Source organism: Procambarus clarkii, unplaced genomic scaffold (genome assembly GCF_040958095.1).
Source record: "Procambarus clarkii isolate CNS0578487 unplaced genomic scaffold, FALCON_Pclarkii_2.0 HiC_scaffold_98, whole genome shotgun sequence".
NCBI lineage: Eukaryota > Metazoa > Arthropoda > Malacostraca > Decapoda > Cambaridae > Procambarus > Procambarus clarkii.
Window position 1 is genome coordinate 3,753,112 of NW_027189131.1, and position 15,026 is coordinate 3,768,137.

Below are 15,026 nucleotides of genomic sequence, written 5' to 3' on the forward strand. Positions count from 1 at the left end.
AACTTCTAGTGTGTGGTCTGGTCAACATACTTCAGCCACGTTATTGTGACTCATCGCCTGAGTATCAAAATCTACTTATTTGCCATTAGGTCTAAGAATGTACGATTGTTCACATAGTTACAAAACCCTTCCAACTATTTTGTGAAAGTTCAGTCATTCAATCCCCGACCGTCCAAGTGGTTGAGTACTATTCCTTTTCCCCATCCCATCCCAAATCCTTATCCTGACCCTTTCCCTGTGCTATATAGTCGTAATAGCTTGGCGGTTCCCCCTGACAATTCCTTCCTTCCTTCCTTCTCTTATTTCAACAACCTAACCTGCGGAAGTTCCAACCTTTGTATTCAAAGACTCTTATGGCCTCTATTTGATTGTCGTCATTTATTAAAGATCTTCCAAATTAGGATGACGACAGTGGTGACTCCTTCTAACGTACCGACTGGTAGTTCTTTTCTTTTGGTTAAACTCGCTGATGTTGATAGTCTCGTCAGTTCTATTGATAAGATGTGTGGGAAATTTTACCCACCATATCTAATAATCATCTAAGAAATATATCATTTCTATATCATATCAAAATCATATCTAAATCGTATCAAAATCATATTAGAATCATTATAGATTCATTATATAGCTTGATCCTAGATGAGTGTCCACATGAATACGTACGCAACCGGGCCCTTTTGATGCCTACGTGACTTTGTACGTGATCTCTCAAGGATCCAGAAGCTTCTAGAAGGATTTCTTAATTAAAAAACTATTGGAACATTTATTCGCTTCCGGTAGAGATTAAAAATCGAATCCTTAATAAGATTCAGTGGTACTTTCAAATACTACTTATAATCTTTAAATCTTATATCTAATTATATTATAATCACATCTTATCTTAATCATAAGTCTAGACTGTAAAAATAATCAATCAATATTCATAGAAGGCTACCGTGCACAGAGAGCATGGCAGGGCGATGGGGGGAGTGAAGCGCCCACCAACAAAGCCCGGCGGCACTTCACGTTTGTTTACAACTGAGTGAACAAGTGACTGATCCTTAGCGAACATTACCAGCTCAAGGACACCTTATCTAATATTTTTATCGCCAGTGAACACTCTCTAGAACTGGGGGAGTACCTGGACAATATCTACAAGGAAAATCCTAGAACATTTATATAAAATAAGAGTGTATAGTGGATATCAGTGACACGGTTTCCTCCACCTTCATTCATAATCTTTTATCAACTCCAATCATTCTTCTGCAACTGCAGGGACAATCACGTAGCAACGCTACCAGATCATCATCCAGCAACGCTGTAGCAAAATATAGTGCCTAAACTCAACAAGAGAGAGTTAATCTGTCTGGCACCTTGTCAGACAAGGCACCCTGACTGGCCGAGAAGTATATTGAGGGTTATTTGGTATATGATTGGCCAATTGTATGCTTGTGTGACTTTAATATCCTATAAATCTGTCTGTTGGTTAAAAAGCGAGGCAAAGCCTCACATTTCGGTACGTTTATTAAAATTGTAGATGAGCAGCAGGTCCTTGTCCAGGCACTAAACTTCATGTGTGTCCAGTTGTCAGGAAAAGATTCAGTCGCAATGCTTAAATAAAGTCTCGTGAGTGTCCATTGTGTGGAAAAGGATTCAGTCAAGCTGACTACATAATCATATAAATTAAGTACCTTGCATATATACTTGAATATATAAATTAAGTTATCAATTGCTTGCTTAGTTATTTTTTAAGTTATCATATAAGTTCATTTAATTGAATATAATTTCTAGTACTTAGTTAACAGTATTTAGACTACATTTAAGGTCATTTATTATACTTTTACGATTTAATTTGTTGTTTATAGTATAAGTACATATTGGCTGTTAATAGTTATGGTGCTAGGTTAGACTTTGTATGTTTAAATCCCTGATTTAAACAGAGCCAGTGTTCAGTCAGATAACTGAATTTATTAAATCTTATCCTTGTATAAAATACAAGCTGATGTGAGATCCCTGTCTACAGGTGGACTGGAACTTCTATCAACAAAGTCATTCACCCCACCTGTCCCTTACAGCCCACAGTCTGTCATTAGGAAAAGAGGAACTAGGATTTACAACCCTAGCTAGAGATTTTAATTGAATTAATTTGCAGACAGTAAATTTTTAATTTAGTTCAGTACAAGTCCCTGGTAGTCTCCTCTTATATCAATCCCAGCAGGTTTTTCCCACAAGATGGATCTTAAAAAGTTGTAAATTTCAAGCACGTAATTTTTACACCAGTTTTCAAGTCTGAAGTGTGTAAGTTATCTAAATATTCTTTTCTCACTGTTAACCTTCGTCTAATCAGTACTAGGAACAACAACATTAGCCACATGTATGTATGCTGTTATTGCTGAATGGTCAGATATGTACAGTATCAGAATAATGAGTTGTGGATGAGTGATTCAAGTCAATATGTCTGTTGTGTACTCCTTCATATATATGATCTGGCTCATTCAGACTGATAATTTTACACCATAACGTGCACTAAGAAGTGTAATCACTCTTATCAAGTCATTGCAATCACAATCAAGCACCGTTGCTGTTTGTGAATTAATGTAATGTTTTGTGTCTAGCATATAACTCACCAGTTAGGATGGTAGGATCAGCACAAACAAAAATCTGGAAGACTTGTATAATAGAGGAGGTCAGAAGAGGTATAATAATTTAAAGCATTAAGTGTAACACGAGAGATATCCGGTATTATATATCACTGAGCAGCCCAATGAACTACGGTGCGAACTACAGTAGTTCATCCACCGCCACCTGACACCACAACCACAGAACCTTGACATCTTCGGTCTAAGAAAACATGCACGTTTGTCAACTTATCTCTTTGACTCATCCCCTGACCAGGTGATCACGGCAGAAATGCTAGTTACATTTGGTCCCCTTGAACAATGTTAGCCTCCCAGAGCACCTCGTAGCTCACATCGCCGTAAATACAGAGATAGCTTGAGACAGTGTCCCATAAAGCGCCTCCTGGCTCTTGGTTCGAGGAAATTCTCAAGAACTGTGTTACAACCTTAAAAATTATTATTTATATTTTTGTGCTTCTTTTTCTCTCATTGCGACAGTTTCTTTATATTGATTGTGTTTAATACATTCTAGCATTAATTATTAACAATAATATTTTGGTAACTTAAATTTAAGCAAAGATTTACTAACTGTATAAACCTCATGAGTGTACAGGTGTACAGATAAAATGCTTCTGAAACAAATGAAGTCAAATATAAATAACTCTGTGTCGCTGAAAACGGAAATGATATTTCAAATTGTTGATTAGATCTAGTTTTCACCAAGACGAGTCTTAAATGGGTATTGTTGCCTAACAGGAGTGTTTTGTTTCATAACAGGAGTGTTTTGTTTCATAACAGGAGTGTTTTGTTGCATAACAGGAGTGTTTTGTTTCATAACAGGAGTGTTTTGTTTCATAAAAGGAGTGTTTTGTTTCATAACAGGAGTGTTTTGTTTCATAACAGGAGTGTTTTGTTGCATAACAGGAGTGTTTTGTTTCATAACAGGAGTGTTTTGTTTCATAACAGGAGTGTTTTGTTTCATAACAGGAGTGTTTTGTTTCGTAACAGGAGTGTTTTGTTTCGTAACAGGAGTGTTTTGTTTCGTAACAGGAGTGTTTTGTTTCGTAACAGGAGTGTTTTGTTTCGTAACAGGAGTGTTTTGTTTCGTAACAGGAGTGTTTTGTTTCGTAACAGGAGTGTTTTGTTTCGTAACAGGAGTGTTTTGTTTCGTAACAGGAGTGTTTTGTTTCGTAACAGGAGTGTTTTGTTTCGTAACAGGAGTGTTTTGTTTCGTAACAGGAGTGTTTTGTTTCGTAACAGGAGTGTTTTGTTGCATAACAGGAGTGTTTTGTTGCGTAACAGGAGTGTTTTGTTGCGTAACAGGAGTGTTTTGTTGCGTAACAGGAGTGTTTTGTTTCGTAACAGGAGTGTTTTGTTTCGTAACAGGAGTGTTTTGTTTCATAACAGGAGTGTTTTGTTTCATAACAGGAGTGTTTTGTTTCATAACAGGAGTGTTTTGTTTCATAACAGGAGTGTTTTGTTTCATAACAGGAGTGTTTTGTTTCATAACAGGAGTGTTTTGTTTCATAACAGGAGTGTTTTGTTTCATAACAGGAGTGTTTTGTTTCATAACAGGAGTGTTTTGTTTCATAACAGGAGTGTTTTGTTTCATAACAGGAGTGTTTTGTTTCATAACAGGAGTGTTTTGTTTCATAACAGGAGTGTTATGTTTCATAACAGGAGTGTTTTGTTTCATAACAGGAGTGTTTTGTTGCATAACAGGAGTGTTTTGTTTCATAACAGGAGTGTTTTGTTTCATAACTGGAGTGTTTTGTTTCATAACAGGAGTGTTTTGTTTCATAACAGGAGTGTTTTGCCATCAGATCTTTCCAGTTATGCAGCTCGAGTGAAGGAAACTTATGTCAACATTAAGAAGCTTTTGAGGCCCATAAACGATGACCAACATGAGTGTCAGCTGTGTCGCGTCTGGGGGGTCGTGGGTCACGTGATGGGACTGCCGGGTGGACACACAGAGTACTATTCTTGTCTGTGTCGCGTCTAGGGGGTCGTAGCTCACGTGATGGGACTGCCGGGTGGACACACAGAGTACTGTTCTTGTCTGTGTCGCGTCTGGAAGGTCGTACGAGTGGGAGACAGTAGCTCTATCAACTGCACTATGGACAGCTTAATAAGGAAGGATTCCAGGAGCAACTAACCGCTGCCCAACTGGCACATTAAGCCTTCCATTGCTGTCAGTAGAGCACAGAGGAATTATGACACTACCGTGGATAATAACATTTCATTAACTTGGGTATTAGGAGTCTCGAACCACCGACCCCAGGAGCAAGTACCCTGCTGGACCCAGGTCTCTTCCCTCTCATTCTACCACTTCCCTTCTTCAACCAATTTTCCCCCTTACCTTACATTTGGTCCCCCACACATCTTCCTCTTCCCTTCTATCCCTATCCCAACCCTTCTGTTGTACCTCTCCTCCCCCCCCTCCACCATTCTCTCAGAAAATGTATTATTACGAAACAGTGAAAAGCTGTATAGGAAACACAAAATACTTTACACTTGACTCCATGAAAATACTATTGGTGTCTCTATAAATATTAATATTTCCTAAAGCATTTAACTTAGGCCAACCCCTGACCAGCCTTTGTCTGTCCCCAGATATTTTTCCCAGCAAAGAGGGAAGAAACTTTAATTAATTATTTGACTTATCTAACTACATACAGGTCGGGCTTTACTACAAGTATTTCCGCAGTCACAATGTTGTTTTGAAAACAAAAAGAATCAGATCTGTTGAACTTATATTAGTTTATAAAGTTTCACCATACTACACTATGGTGAATTTTCATATATATCAAATTTTCAAATACTTATAATTAACAGTATATAAAACAAGAATACCAACTTGAAGCAACCAAAATAGCTATCTTGTGGCACAACAAGTTATATAAATATTAATTATAAAATATTTAAAAATAATAATTATCAAACTGTAAATACAACTCATATTTATAACGTAACGCGTAAATCATCGATTTTTTAGATGATTAATTGAATTCTATGATTATGATTAAAAATAAAGCTGGAACCGAAAAGTTCCAGGAAACTATTTATAAAACACCGCCCAAAATATTCAGTAACGACCCAAATTTTCACTTGTAGCGTCATTATTATGGAGGTGGTGATGGCCGGGAGGAACTATTGACCATCAGAGGAAGACAACTTCTGGTAATCACTAATGGAGGTTAAATCCGGAAGATCTTGTGTTTTATGGAGACATTAATTGTGTCGGGTCGGAATGTTTTTATTAGAATTTATGAAGATGAAGTTTATTTCCGGTATGGGATTGTGATTCTCTGAGAGCACTGTGTAGACCGTAGCTACTGTAGCTTTGTCCTCTTCTCACAGTGTTCCGTGACTTCTCTGAGAGCACAGTGTAGACCGTAGCTACTGTAGCACAGTGTAGACCGTAGCTACTGTAGCACAGTGTAGACCGTAGCTACTGTAGCACAGTGTAGACCGTAGCTACTGTAGCACAGTGTAGACCGTAGCTACTGTAGCACAGTGTAGACCGTAGCTACTGTAGCACAGTGTAGACCGTAGCTACTGTAGCACAGTGTAGACCGTAGCTACTGTAGCACAGTGTAGACCGTAGCTACTGTAGCACAGTGTAGACCGTAGCTACTGTAGCACAGTGTAGACCGTAGCTACTGTAGCACAGTGTAGACCGTAGCTACTGTAGCACAGTGTAGACCGTAGCTACTGTAGCACAGTGTAGACCGTAGCTACTGTAGCACAGTGTAGACCGTAGCTACTGTAGCACAGTGTAGACCGTAGCTACTGTAGCACAGTGTACACCGTAGCTACTGTAGCACAGTGTAGACCGTAGCTACTGTAGCACAGTGTAGACCGTAGCTACTGTAGCACAGTGTAGACCGTAGCTACTGTAGCACAGTGTAGACCGTAGCTACTGTAGCACAGTGTAGACCGTAGCTACTGTAGCACAGTGTAGACCGTAGCTACTGTAGCACAGTGTAGACCGTAGCTACTGTAGCACAGTGTAGACCGTAGCTACTGTAGCACAGTGTAGACCGTAGCTACTGTAGCACAGTGTAGACCGTAGCTACTGTAGCACAGTGTAGACCGTAGCTACTGTAGCACAGTGTACACCGTAGCTACTGTAGCACAGTGTACACCGTAGCTACTGTAGCACAGTGTACACCGTAGCTACTGTAGCACAGTGTAGACCGTAGCTACTGTAGCACAGTGTAGACCGTAGCTACTGTAGCACAGTGTAGACCGTAGCTACTGTAGCACAGTGTAGACCGTAGCTACTGTAGCACAGTGTAGACCGTAGCTACTGTAGCACAGTGTAGACCGTAGCTACTGTAGCACAGTGTAGACCGTAGCTACTGTAGCACAGTGTAGACCGTAGCTACTGTAGCACAGTGTAGACCGTAGCTACTGTAGCACAGTGTAGACCGTAGCTACTGTAGCACAGTGTAGACCGTAGCTACTGTAGCACAGTGTAGACCGTAGCTACTGTAGCACAGTGTAGACCGTAGCTACTGTAGCACAGTGTAGACCGTAGCTACTGTAGCACAGTGTAGACCGTAGCTACTGTAGCACAGTGTAGACCGTAGCTACTGTAGCACAGTGTACACCGTAGCTACTGTAGCACAGTGTACACCGTAGCTACTGTAGCACAGTGTACACCGTAGCTATTGTAGCACAGTGTTCCGTGACTTCTCTGAGAGCAGAGTGTACACCGTAGCTACTGTAGCACAGTGCTCCGTGACTTCTCTGAGAGCAGAGTGTACACCGTAGCTACTGTAGCACAGTGCTCCGTGACTTCTCTGAGAGCAGAGTGTACACCGTAGTTACTGTAGCACAGTGCTCCGTGACTCCACTGAGAGCAGAGTGTACACCGTAGTTACTGTAGCACAGTGCTCCGTGACTTCTCTGAGAGCAGAGTGTACACCGTAGCTACTGTAGCACAGTGCTCCGTGACTTCTCTGAGAGCAGAGTGTACACCGTAGCTACTGTAGCACAGTGCTCCGTGACTTCTCTGAGAGCAGAGTGTACACCGTAGCTACTGTAGCACAGTGCTCCGTGACTTCTCTGAGAGCAGAGTGTACACCGTAGTTACTGTAGCACAGTGCTCCGTGACTCCACTGAGAGCACAGTGTACACCGTAGTTACTGTAGCACAGTGCTCCGTGACTCCACTGAGAGCACAGTGTACACCGTAGTTACTGTAGCACAGTGCTCCGTGACTCCACTGAGAGCACAGTATACACCGTAGTTACTGTAGCACAGTGCTCCGTGACTCCACTGAGAGCACAGTGTACACCGTAGTTACTGTAGCACAGTGCTCCGTGACTCCACTGAGAGCACAGTGTACACCGTAGTTACTGTAGCACAGTGCTCCGTGACTCCACTGAGAGCACAGTATACACCGTAGTTACTGTAGCACAGTGCTCCGTGACTCCACTGAGAGCACAGTGTACACCGTAGTTACTGTAGCACAGTGCTCCGTGACTCCACTGAGAGCACAGTGTACACCGTAGTTACTGTAGCACAGTGCTCCGTGACTCCACTGAGAGCACAGTGTACACCGTAGTTACTGTAGCACAGTGCTCCGTGACTCCACTGAGAGCACAGTGTACACCGTAGTTACTGTAGCACAGTGCTCCGTGACTCCACTGAGAGCACAGTGTACACCGTAGTTACTGTAGCACAGTGCTCCGTGACTCCACTGAGAGCACAGTGTACACCGTAGTTACTGTAGCACAGTGCTCCGTGACTCCACTGAGAGCACAGTGTACACCGTAGTTACTGTAGCACAGTGCTCCGTGACTCCACTGAGAGCACAGTGTACACCGTAGTTACTGTAGCACAGTGCTCCGTGACTCCACTGAGAGCACAGTGTACACCGTAGTTACTGTAGCACAGTGCTCCGTGACTCCACTGAGAGCACAGTGTACACCGTAGTTACTGTAGCACAGTGCTCCGTGACTCCACTGAGAGCATAGTGTACACCGTAGTTACTGTAGCACAGTGCTCCGTGACTCCACTGAGAGCACAGTGTACGCCGTAGCTACTGTAGCAGTGCTCGCAGAGAATCATATACCGTGGTCTGGACGTCTTTTCTGGCTAAAACGGGACGCAGAGCATGTTTGGCCCGTGTCATGGTGGACATTTTTTGTTAAACTGTGTCATTTTGCCCCAAGATATTCTATTGTATGCGGATATATTCTACAGTATTGTATCCAGATATATTCTACAGGGGGGCCTGACAACTGAGTGGACAGCGCTTCGGATTCGTAGTCCTGAAGTTCCAGGTTCAATTCCCGGTGGAGGCGGAAACAAATGAGCAGAGTTTCTTTCACCCTGATGCATCTGTTCACCGAGCAGTAATTAGGTACCTGGGGGTTAGACAGCTCTTACGGGCTGCTTCCTGGGGATGTGTAACAAACAGGAGGACTGGTTGAGGACCGGGACGCTAAGCCCCGAAATCATCTCAAGATACAGTATTGTATCTGAATATATTCTACAGTATTGTACCCGGAGATATTCTACAGTATTGTACCCGGAAATATTCTTCAGTATTGTATCCGGAGATATTCTACAATGTTGTATCCAGAGATATTTGCAGTATTGTATCCGGAGATATTCTACAGTATTGTATCCAGAAATATTCCACAAGAATATCCAGAAATATTCTTGCCTCTCATTCTTTTTGTATATTGGTACTACATTAGCTGTTTTCCATATTTCTGTTAGTCTCCCGTCTAAAGTGACCTACTATACACTGTGGAGAGTGGCAAGCAAAGTGCTTCTGCACACTCTTCAATTACCCATGGCGAGATTCCCCCCGGACTAATAGCCCTACTCCCGTTCAGGTCCAACAGGTGTCTCTTGACCTCATCTCTTGTAAATTCGAACCATTCCAAGGCTGCCTGGTTTACTGCCACCTGTCCTACCACAAGGACTTCACCTCGTTCTAATGCGAACACCTCCTGGAATCTCTTGTTGAGTTCTTCACACATCTCTTTGTCATTCTCTGTGTACCTGTCCTCACTCATTCTAATTTTCATCACCTGTTATTTAACTGGTGTTTTCCTCCTGATGTGCAGTTTTGGTTCGGTGTGTGTTGTGTAATCAACTCGTTGTTCTTGTGGTGGTTGAGCTTTAGCTCTTTGGTCCCACCACTTAACCATCTAACTACTGGTGTACAGATTCCTGAGCTTCTCGAGCTCTATCATATCTACATTTGAAACTTTGTATGGAGTCAGCCTCCACCACATCACTTCTTAGTGCATTAGATTTACTAACTACTCTAACACTGAAAAAATTCTTTCTAACATCTCTGTGGCTCATTTGGGTACTCAGCTTCTACCTGGTTCTCCTTGTGCGTGTACCACCCGTGTTAAATAGTCCATCTTTGTCTACTCTGTTAATTCCCCTGTGAATTTTGTATGTGGTGATCATGTCTCCCAGAGCTCTTCTGTCTTCCAGCGACGTGAGGTGCAGTTCAAGCAGCCATTCCTCATAACTCATGCTTCTTAGTTTCGGGACTAGCCTAGTGACATACCTCTGCACTTTTTCCAGCTTCGACGTGTGCTTGACAAGGTACGGGCTCCATGCTGGGGCCGCATACTCCAAGATTGGTCTTACATATAGAGTATACAAGGTTCTGAATGATTCCTTACTCAGGTTTCTGAACGCTGTTCTGATATTAGCCAGCCTCGCATACGCCACAGATGTTATTCTTTTGATGAGGGCTTCAGGAGACAGGTTTGGCATGACATCAACTCCTAGATCTTCTCTGTCCATTTCGTGAAGGATTTCATCTCCCATTCTGTATCATGTTTCTGGCCTTCTATTATCTCCGCCTACTTTCTTTACCTTACATTTACTTGGTTTAGTAGACATTTGTTGGACCATTCATTCAGTCTGTCTAGGTCATCTTGTAGCCTCCTCCTTCATCCTCAGTTTCAATCCGCCTCATAATTTTTGCATCATCAGCAAGTAATGAGAGGAACGATTCTATACCCTCAGGGAGATCATTTACATATATGAGAAACAGTATAAGTCCAAGAACTGAACCCTGCGGGAATTCACTAGTGATGCTTCGCCAATCTGAGACCTCACCCCTCACTGTGACTTACTGTCTTCTGTTGCTTCGGTACTCCCTTATCCAATGGAGTTCCTTCCCTTACAAACCTGCCTGCATCTCCAGTTTTAGCACTAGCCTCTTGTGTGGTACTGTGTCAAAGGCTTTCTGGCAATCCAAAAATATGCAGTCTGCCCACCCCTCTCTTTCTTGTCTGATTTTTGTTGCCTGGTCGTAGAAATCAATTCATCCTGTGAGGCAGGACTTGCCATCCCTGAACCCATGTTAATGCTGTGTTACAAGGAGTCCCTTCTTGTATATCGTGATTACACTAGCCGTCTTCTAAATTTTTAGCAGTTCACCTGTTACCAGTGATTTGTTTTACACTATGGAGAGTGGCAGGCACAGTGCTTCTGCTCCTTCCTTTAGTATGTAAGGGCAGAGTTCATCTGGGCCTATAGCCTTTGTCTCATCCGTCTCTAGCAAAAGCTTCCTTACATCTCCACTGGTATTCTCAAATTCTTCTTGTTGTGCCAGGTTATCTATTCCCTCTCTTATCTCTGGAACTTCTCCTTGCTCTAATGTGAAAACCTTTTGGAATTTCTTATTGAATTCCTGGCGCACTTCCTTGTCGTTTGAAGTGATTCTGTCTTCCCCTAACCTCAGTTTCATTACTTGTTTCTTCACTGTTCTTTTCCTCCTGATGTGGATAGGCAGCAGTTTGAGTTGAGTCTTTGTCTTGCTCGCTAAGGCATTTTCATATTGTCTTTCTGCCTCTCTTCTCACCCTGACGTATTCATTCCTGGCGCTCTTGTATCTTTCTCTACTCTCCAGTGTCCTGTTATTTCTATAGTTTCTCCACGCTCTTGTGCTTCGTTGCTTAGCTAGCCTACATCTGTGATTAAACCATGGGGTTTCCCATCTGCATGTCGTTGTTTTCCTTTTGGCCCGGGACAAACTTGTCTGCTGCCTCCTTATATTTCTGCGTGATGTAGTCCATCATGTCTTGGGCCGTCATTCCCCTGAGCTCTGTTTCCCATGTTGTATCTGTTAGGAATTTTCTTATCTCTGCATAGTTTCTCTTTCGGAATCCCAGCCTTTTGTTTTCAGTTCCCTTCCTCGAGTTCATTAACCCTTCTTCAACCAGATACTCAAACACCAGTACACTGTGGTCGCTCATTCCTACTGAGGCCTCGAAACCGATTTCCCTTATGTCGGAGTCGTTCAGAGTGAAGACTAGGTCGGGTCTCGCTGGTTCATCGTTTCCTCTCAACCCTTGTGGTTCCCTGACATGTTGGCTTAAAAGCATTAACGTTTTTGTCTCCACCTCTAATAATTTGATTCTCCCATGTATCCTCACCACCATGTGGTTGCTTGTTCTCCCAGTCTATACATCCGTGATGAAGTCGCCCATGATGAGCAGGTGGGATCTATTTCTACAGGCAGCAGAGGCTGCTCTCTCAATTATAGTGTTAACTGCTATTTTGTTGGTGTCATACTCTTGCCTGGATCTTCTGTCATTAGGTAGAGGGTTATATATCACTGCTACTACTACTCCTGGTCCTCCTGTTGTCATGGTGCCTGATATAAGGTCTTTGAATCCCTTGCAGCCCAGGTTAACCATTTCCTTGAAACTCCATTCCTATCTCATTAGTAGGGCCACTCCGCCTCCTCCTCTTCCTCCCCCCCCCCCTTGTGTGTGCACTCACCTAATTGTGCTGGCGGGAGTTGAGCTTTGGCCTCTTTGGTCCCGCCTCTCAACTGTCAATCAACTGGTGTACAGATTCCTGAGCCTACTGGGCTCTATCATATCTACATTTGAAACTGTGTATGGAGTCAGCCTCCACCACATCACTTCCTAGTGCATTCCATTTATTAACTACTCTGACACTGAATAAATTCTTTCTAACGTCTCTGTGGCTCATCTGGGTACTAAGTTTCCACCTGTGTCCCCTTGTTCGTGTCCCACCCATGATGAAGAGTTTGTCTTTGTCCACCATGTCAACTTCCCTGAGAATTTTGTAGGTGGTTATCATGTCTCCCCTTACTCTTCTGTTTTCCAGGGATGTGAGGTTCAGCTCCTTTAGCCTTTTTCTCGTAGCTCATTCCTCTCAGTTCTGGGACGAGTCTGGTTGCATACTGCTGAATCTTCTCTAACTTTGTTTTGTATTTAACTAGGTATGGAATCCAGGCTGGAGCTGCATACTCCAGGATTGGTCTTACATAAGTGGTATACAGGGTTCAGAAAGATTCCTTACACAAGTTTCTAAAGGCAGTTCTTATGTTGGCCAGTCTAGCATATGCCGCTGATGATATTCTTTTGATGTGGGCCTCTGGGGACAGGTTCGGTGTGATATCAACCCCCAAATCTTTCTCTCTATTTGACTCCTGCAGGATTTCACCTCCCAGATGATACCTTGTGTTTAGCCTCCTGCTCCCTTCGCCTAATTTCATCACCTTACACTTTCCTGAGTTGAACTTTAGCATCCATTTTCTAGACCATTCCTCCAGTTTATCCAGGTCATCCTGTAGTATCTGTCTATCTTCATCTGTCTTGATTCTTCTCATAATTTTTGCATCATCAGCAAACATTGAGAGGAATGAGTCTATACCCTCTGGAAGATCGTTCACATATATTAGAAACAGGATGGGTCCAAGTACTGAGCCCTGTGGGACTCCGCTGGTGACATCTCGCCACTCTGATGTCTTCCCCCTCACCGTTACTCGCTGTTTCCTGTTGCTTAAGTACTCCCTTATCCACTGGAGCACCTTCCCTTTTACTCCTGCCTGTTGCTCCAACTTTTTTAACAGCCTTTTATGGGGTACTGTGTCAAAGGCTTTCTGGCAGTCCAGGAAAATGCAGTCGCCTCACTCTTCTCTTTCCTGCCTAATTTTTGGTGATTGGTCATAAAATTCTATTTAAACTGTGAGGCACGATTTAGCATCCCTTAACCCATGTTGGTGGTGCGTTACAAAGTTATTTCCCTCCAAATGCTCTACGAGCCTTTTCCTCACGATCTTCTCAATCACCTTGCATGGTATACAAGTTAAGGAAACTGGCCTGTAATTCAGTGCCTCTTGCCTGTCACCCTTTTTGTATTTTGTGTGTGTGTGTGTGTGTGTGTGTGTGTGTGTGTGTGTGTGTGTGTGTGTGTGTGTGTGTGTGTGTGTGTGTGTGTGTGTTTGTGCGTGTGTGCTCAAATGTCATTTTATTTATTATTGTTTAAACCCGGATTGAACCAGAAACATTATTTATGCCAATTATCTGCGACCTCCAGTGTACCCTCCCCCCCCCTCCCTTCATCTCCCTGCTGCCCCTCCAAACATGTACAACTTGTACTAAAGTGTGTCCAAAACAAAACGAAGACACTTTCATATACAGTATAACTTTTCAATATAACAGTCAATACCATGAGTGACTTACCTATAACAGTCTGGGCATTGTCTTTAAGAGTGAAGGCACTGAGTACAACAGGAGGGCTGACCCCTTCCTCATTGGACACTTGAACCACCAAGGCAAACTCTTGGCCAGACTGTAGACCTCCCACACTGTTGGAGGAAGGTGAGGGAGTTAGTGGTGGCACCGGAACTGTTGTCGGGAGGTTATGAGGGAGGGTGAGGGAGGAACACTGCTGGAGAGTGTTACTGGAGTTACTGAAATACAATGGTGGAGAATTAGTGGAGAAAGAGACATGATGTTGTGGATAATGTTGAGGAGGTAGTTACGATACATCAATTATATAGGCAGATATTATTGAGAGGAAATAGGTAAGTAATGAGAGTGTGAAGGGAGAACGTTAGTGAGCAACACTGATGAGAGTTACATATGTTGTGGATTGATGACCTGCTCTAGTGCACGACCTGCTCTAAGGGCCGACCTGCTTTAATGCACGACCTGCTCTAAGGGCCGACCTGCTTTAATGCACGACCTGCTCTGCCAACCTGCTCAGACGAGCCAAGGCTGATCGTATTGAGATAGTCATCCTTCTTGTCCAGTTCAACATATCCACAACTGCAAGGCCTTCCAGTTGAACATAATTATCTTCACTCCAAGAAACCACAGTGAAAATAACAATGTTGAAGAGAAAACACAGTTTTTCAACTTATGTATAGAAGAAGGGAGGTTCTATAATGCAAAGTTCCAGTTTCAAGAAACCATGCTGTGTTAGCATTTGTTTTATTTGGAAATAACATGAGTACACGTTTCTCAAAGCATCTTGCAAAATATAGCAATTATATTAGTGTTAGATTTTTAATGGTTAATAAGGAAGTTGATGAACTACGTCTCCAAAGTTCATTGTATTGTTATGGCCAGCTGCTAAGACATGCGTTTTCTTGACTCTTATCGACATTTTCAAA

The 15,026-nt window shown here is 42.7% G+C and overlaps 1 protein-coding gene across 1 annotated transcript in view; it reads right to left on the reverse strand.

Moving 5' to 3' along the window:
- The window catches only part of LOC138360169 (uncharacterized), a 114,662-nt gene extending 100,012 nt beyond the window's left edge, over positions 1-14,650 (reverse strand). The window contains exons 1-2 of the mRNA XM_069320114.1: positions 14,610-14,650; positions 14,092-14,321 (exon numbers count right to left, since the gene is read on the reverse strand). Of these exons, the coding sequence (XP_069176215.1) occupies positions 14,092-14,321; positions 14,610-14,650 (271 nt within the window). The remainder of the gene's footprint in view (positions 1-14,091; positions 14,322-14,609) is intronic.
- Positions 14,651-15,026: the final 376 nt, after the last annotated feature.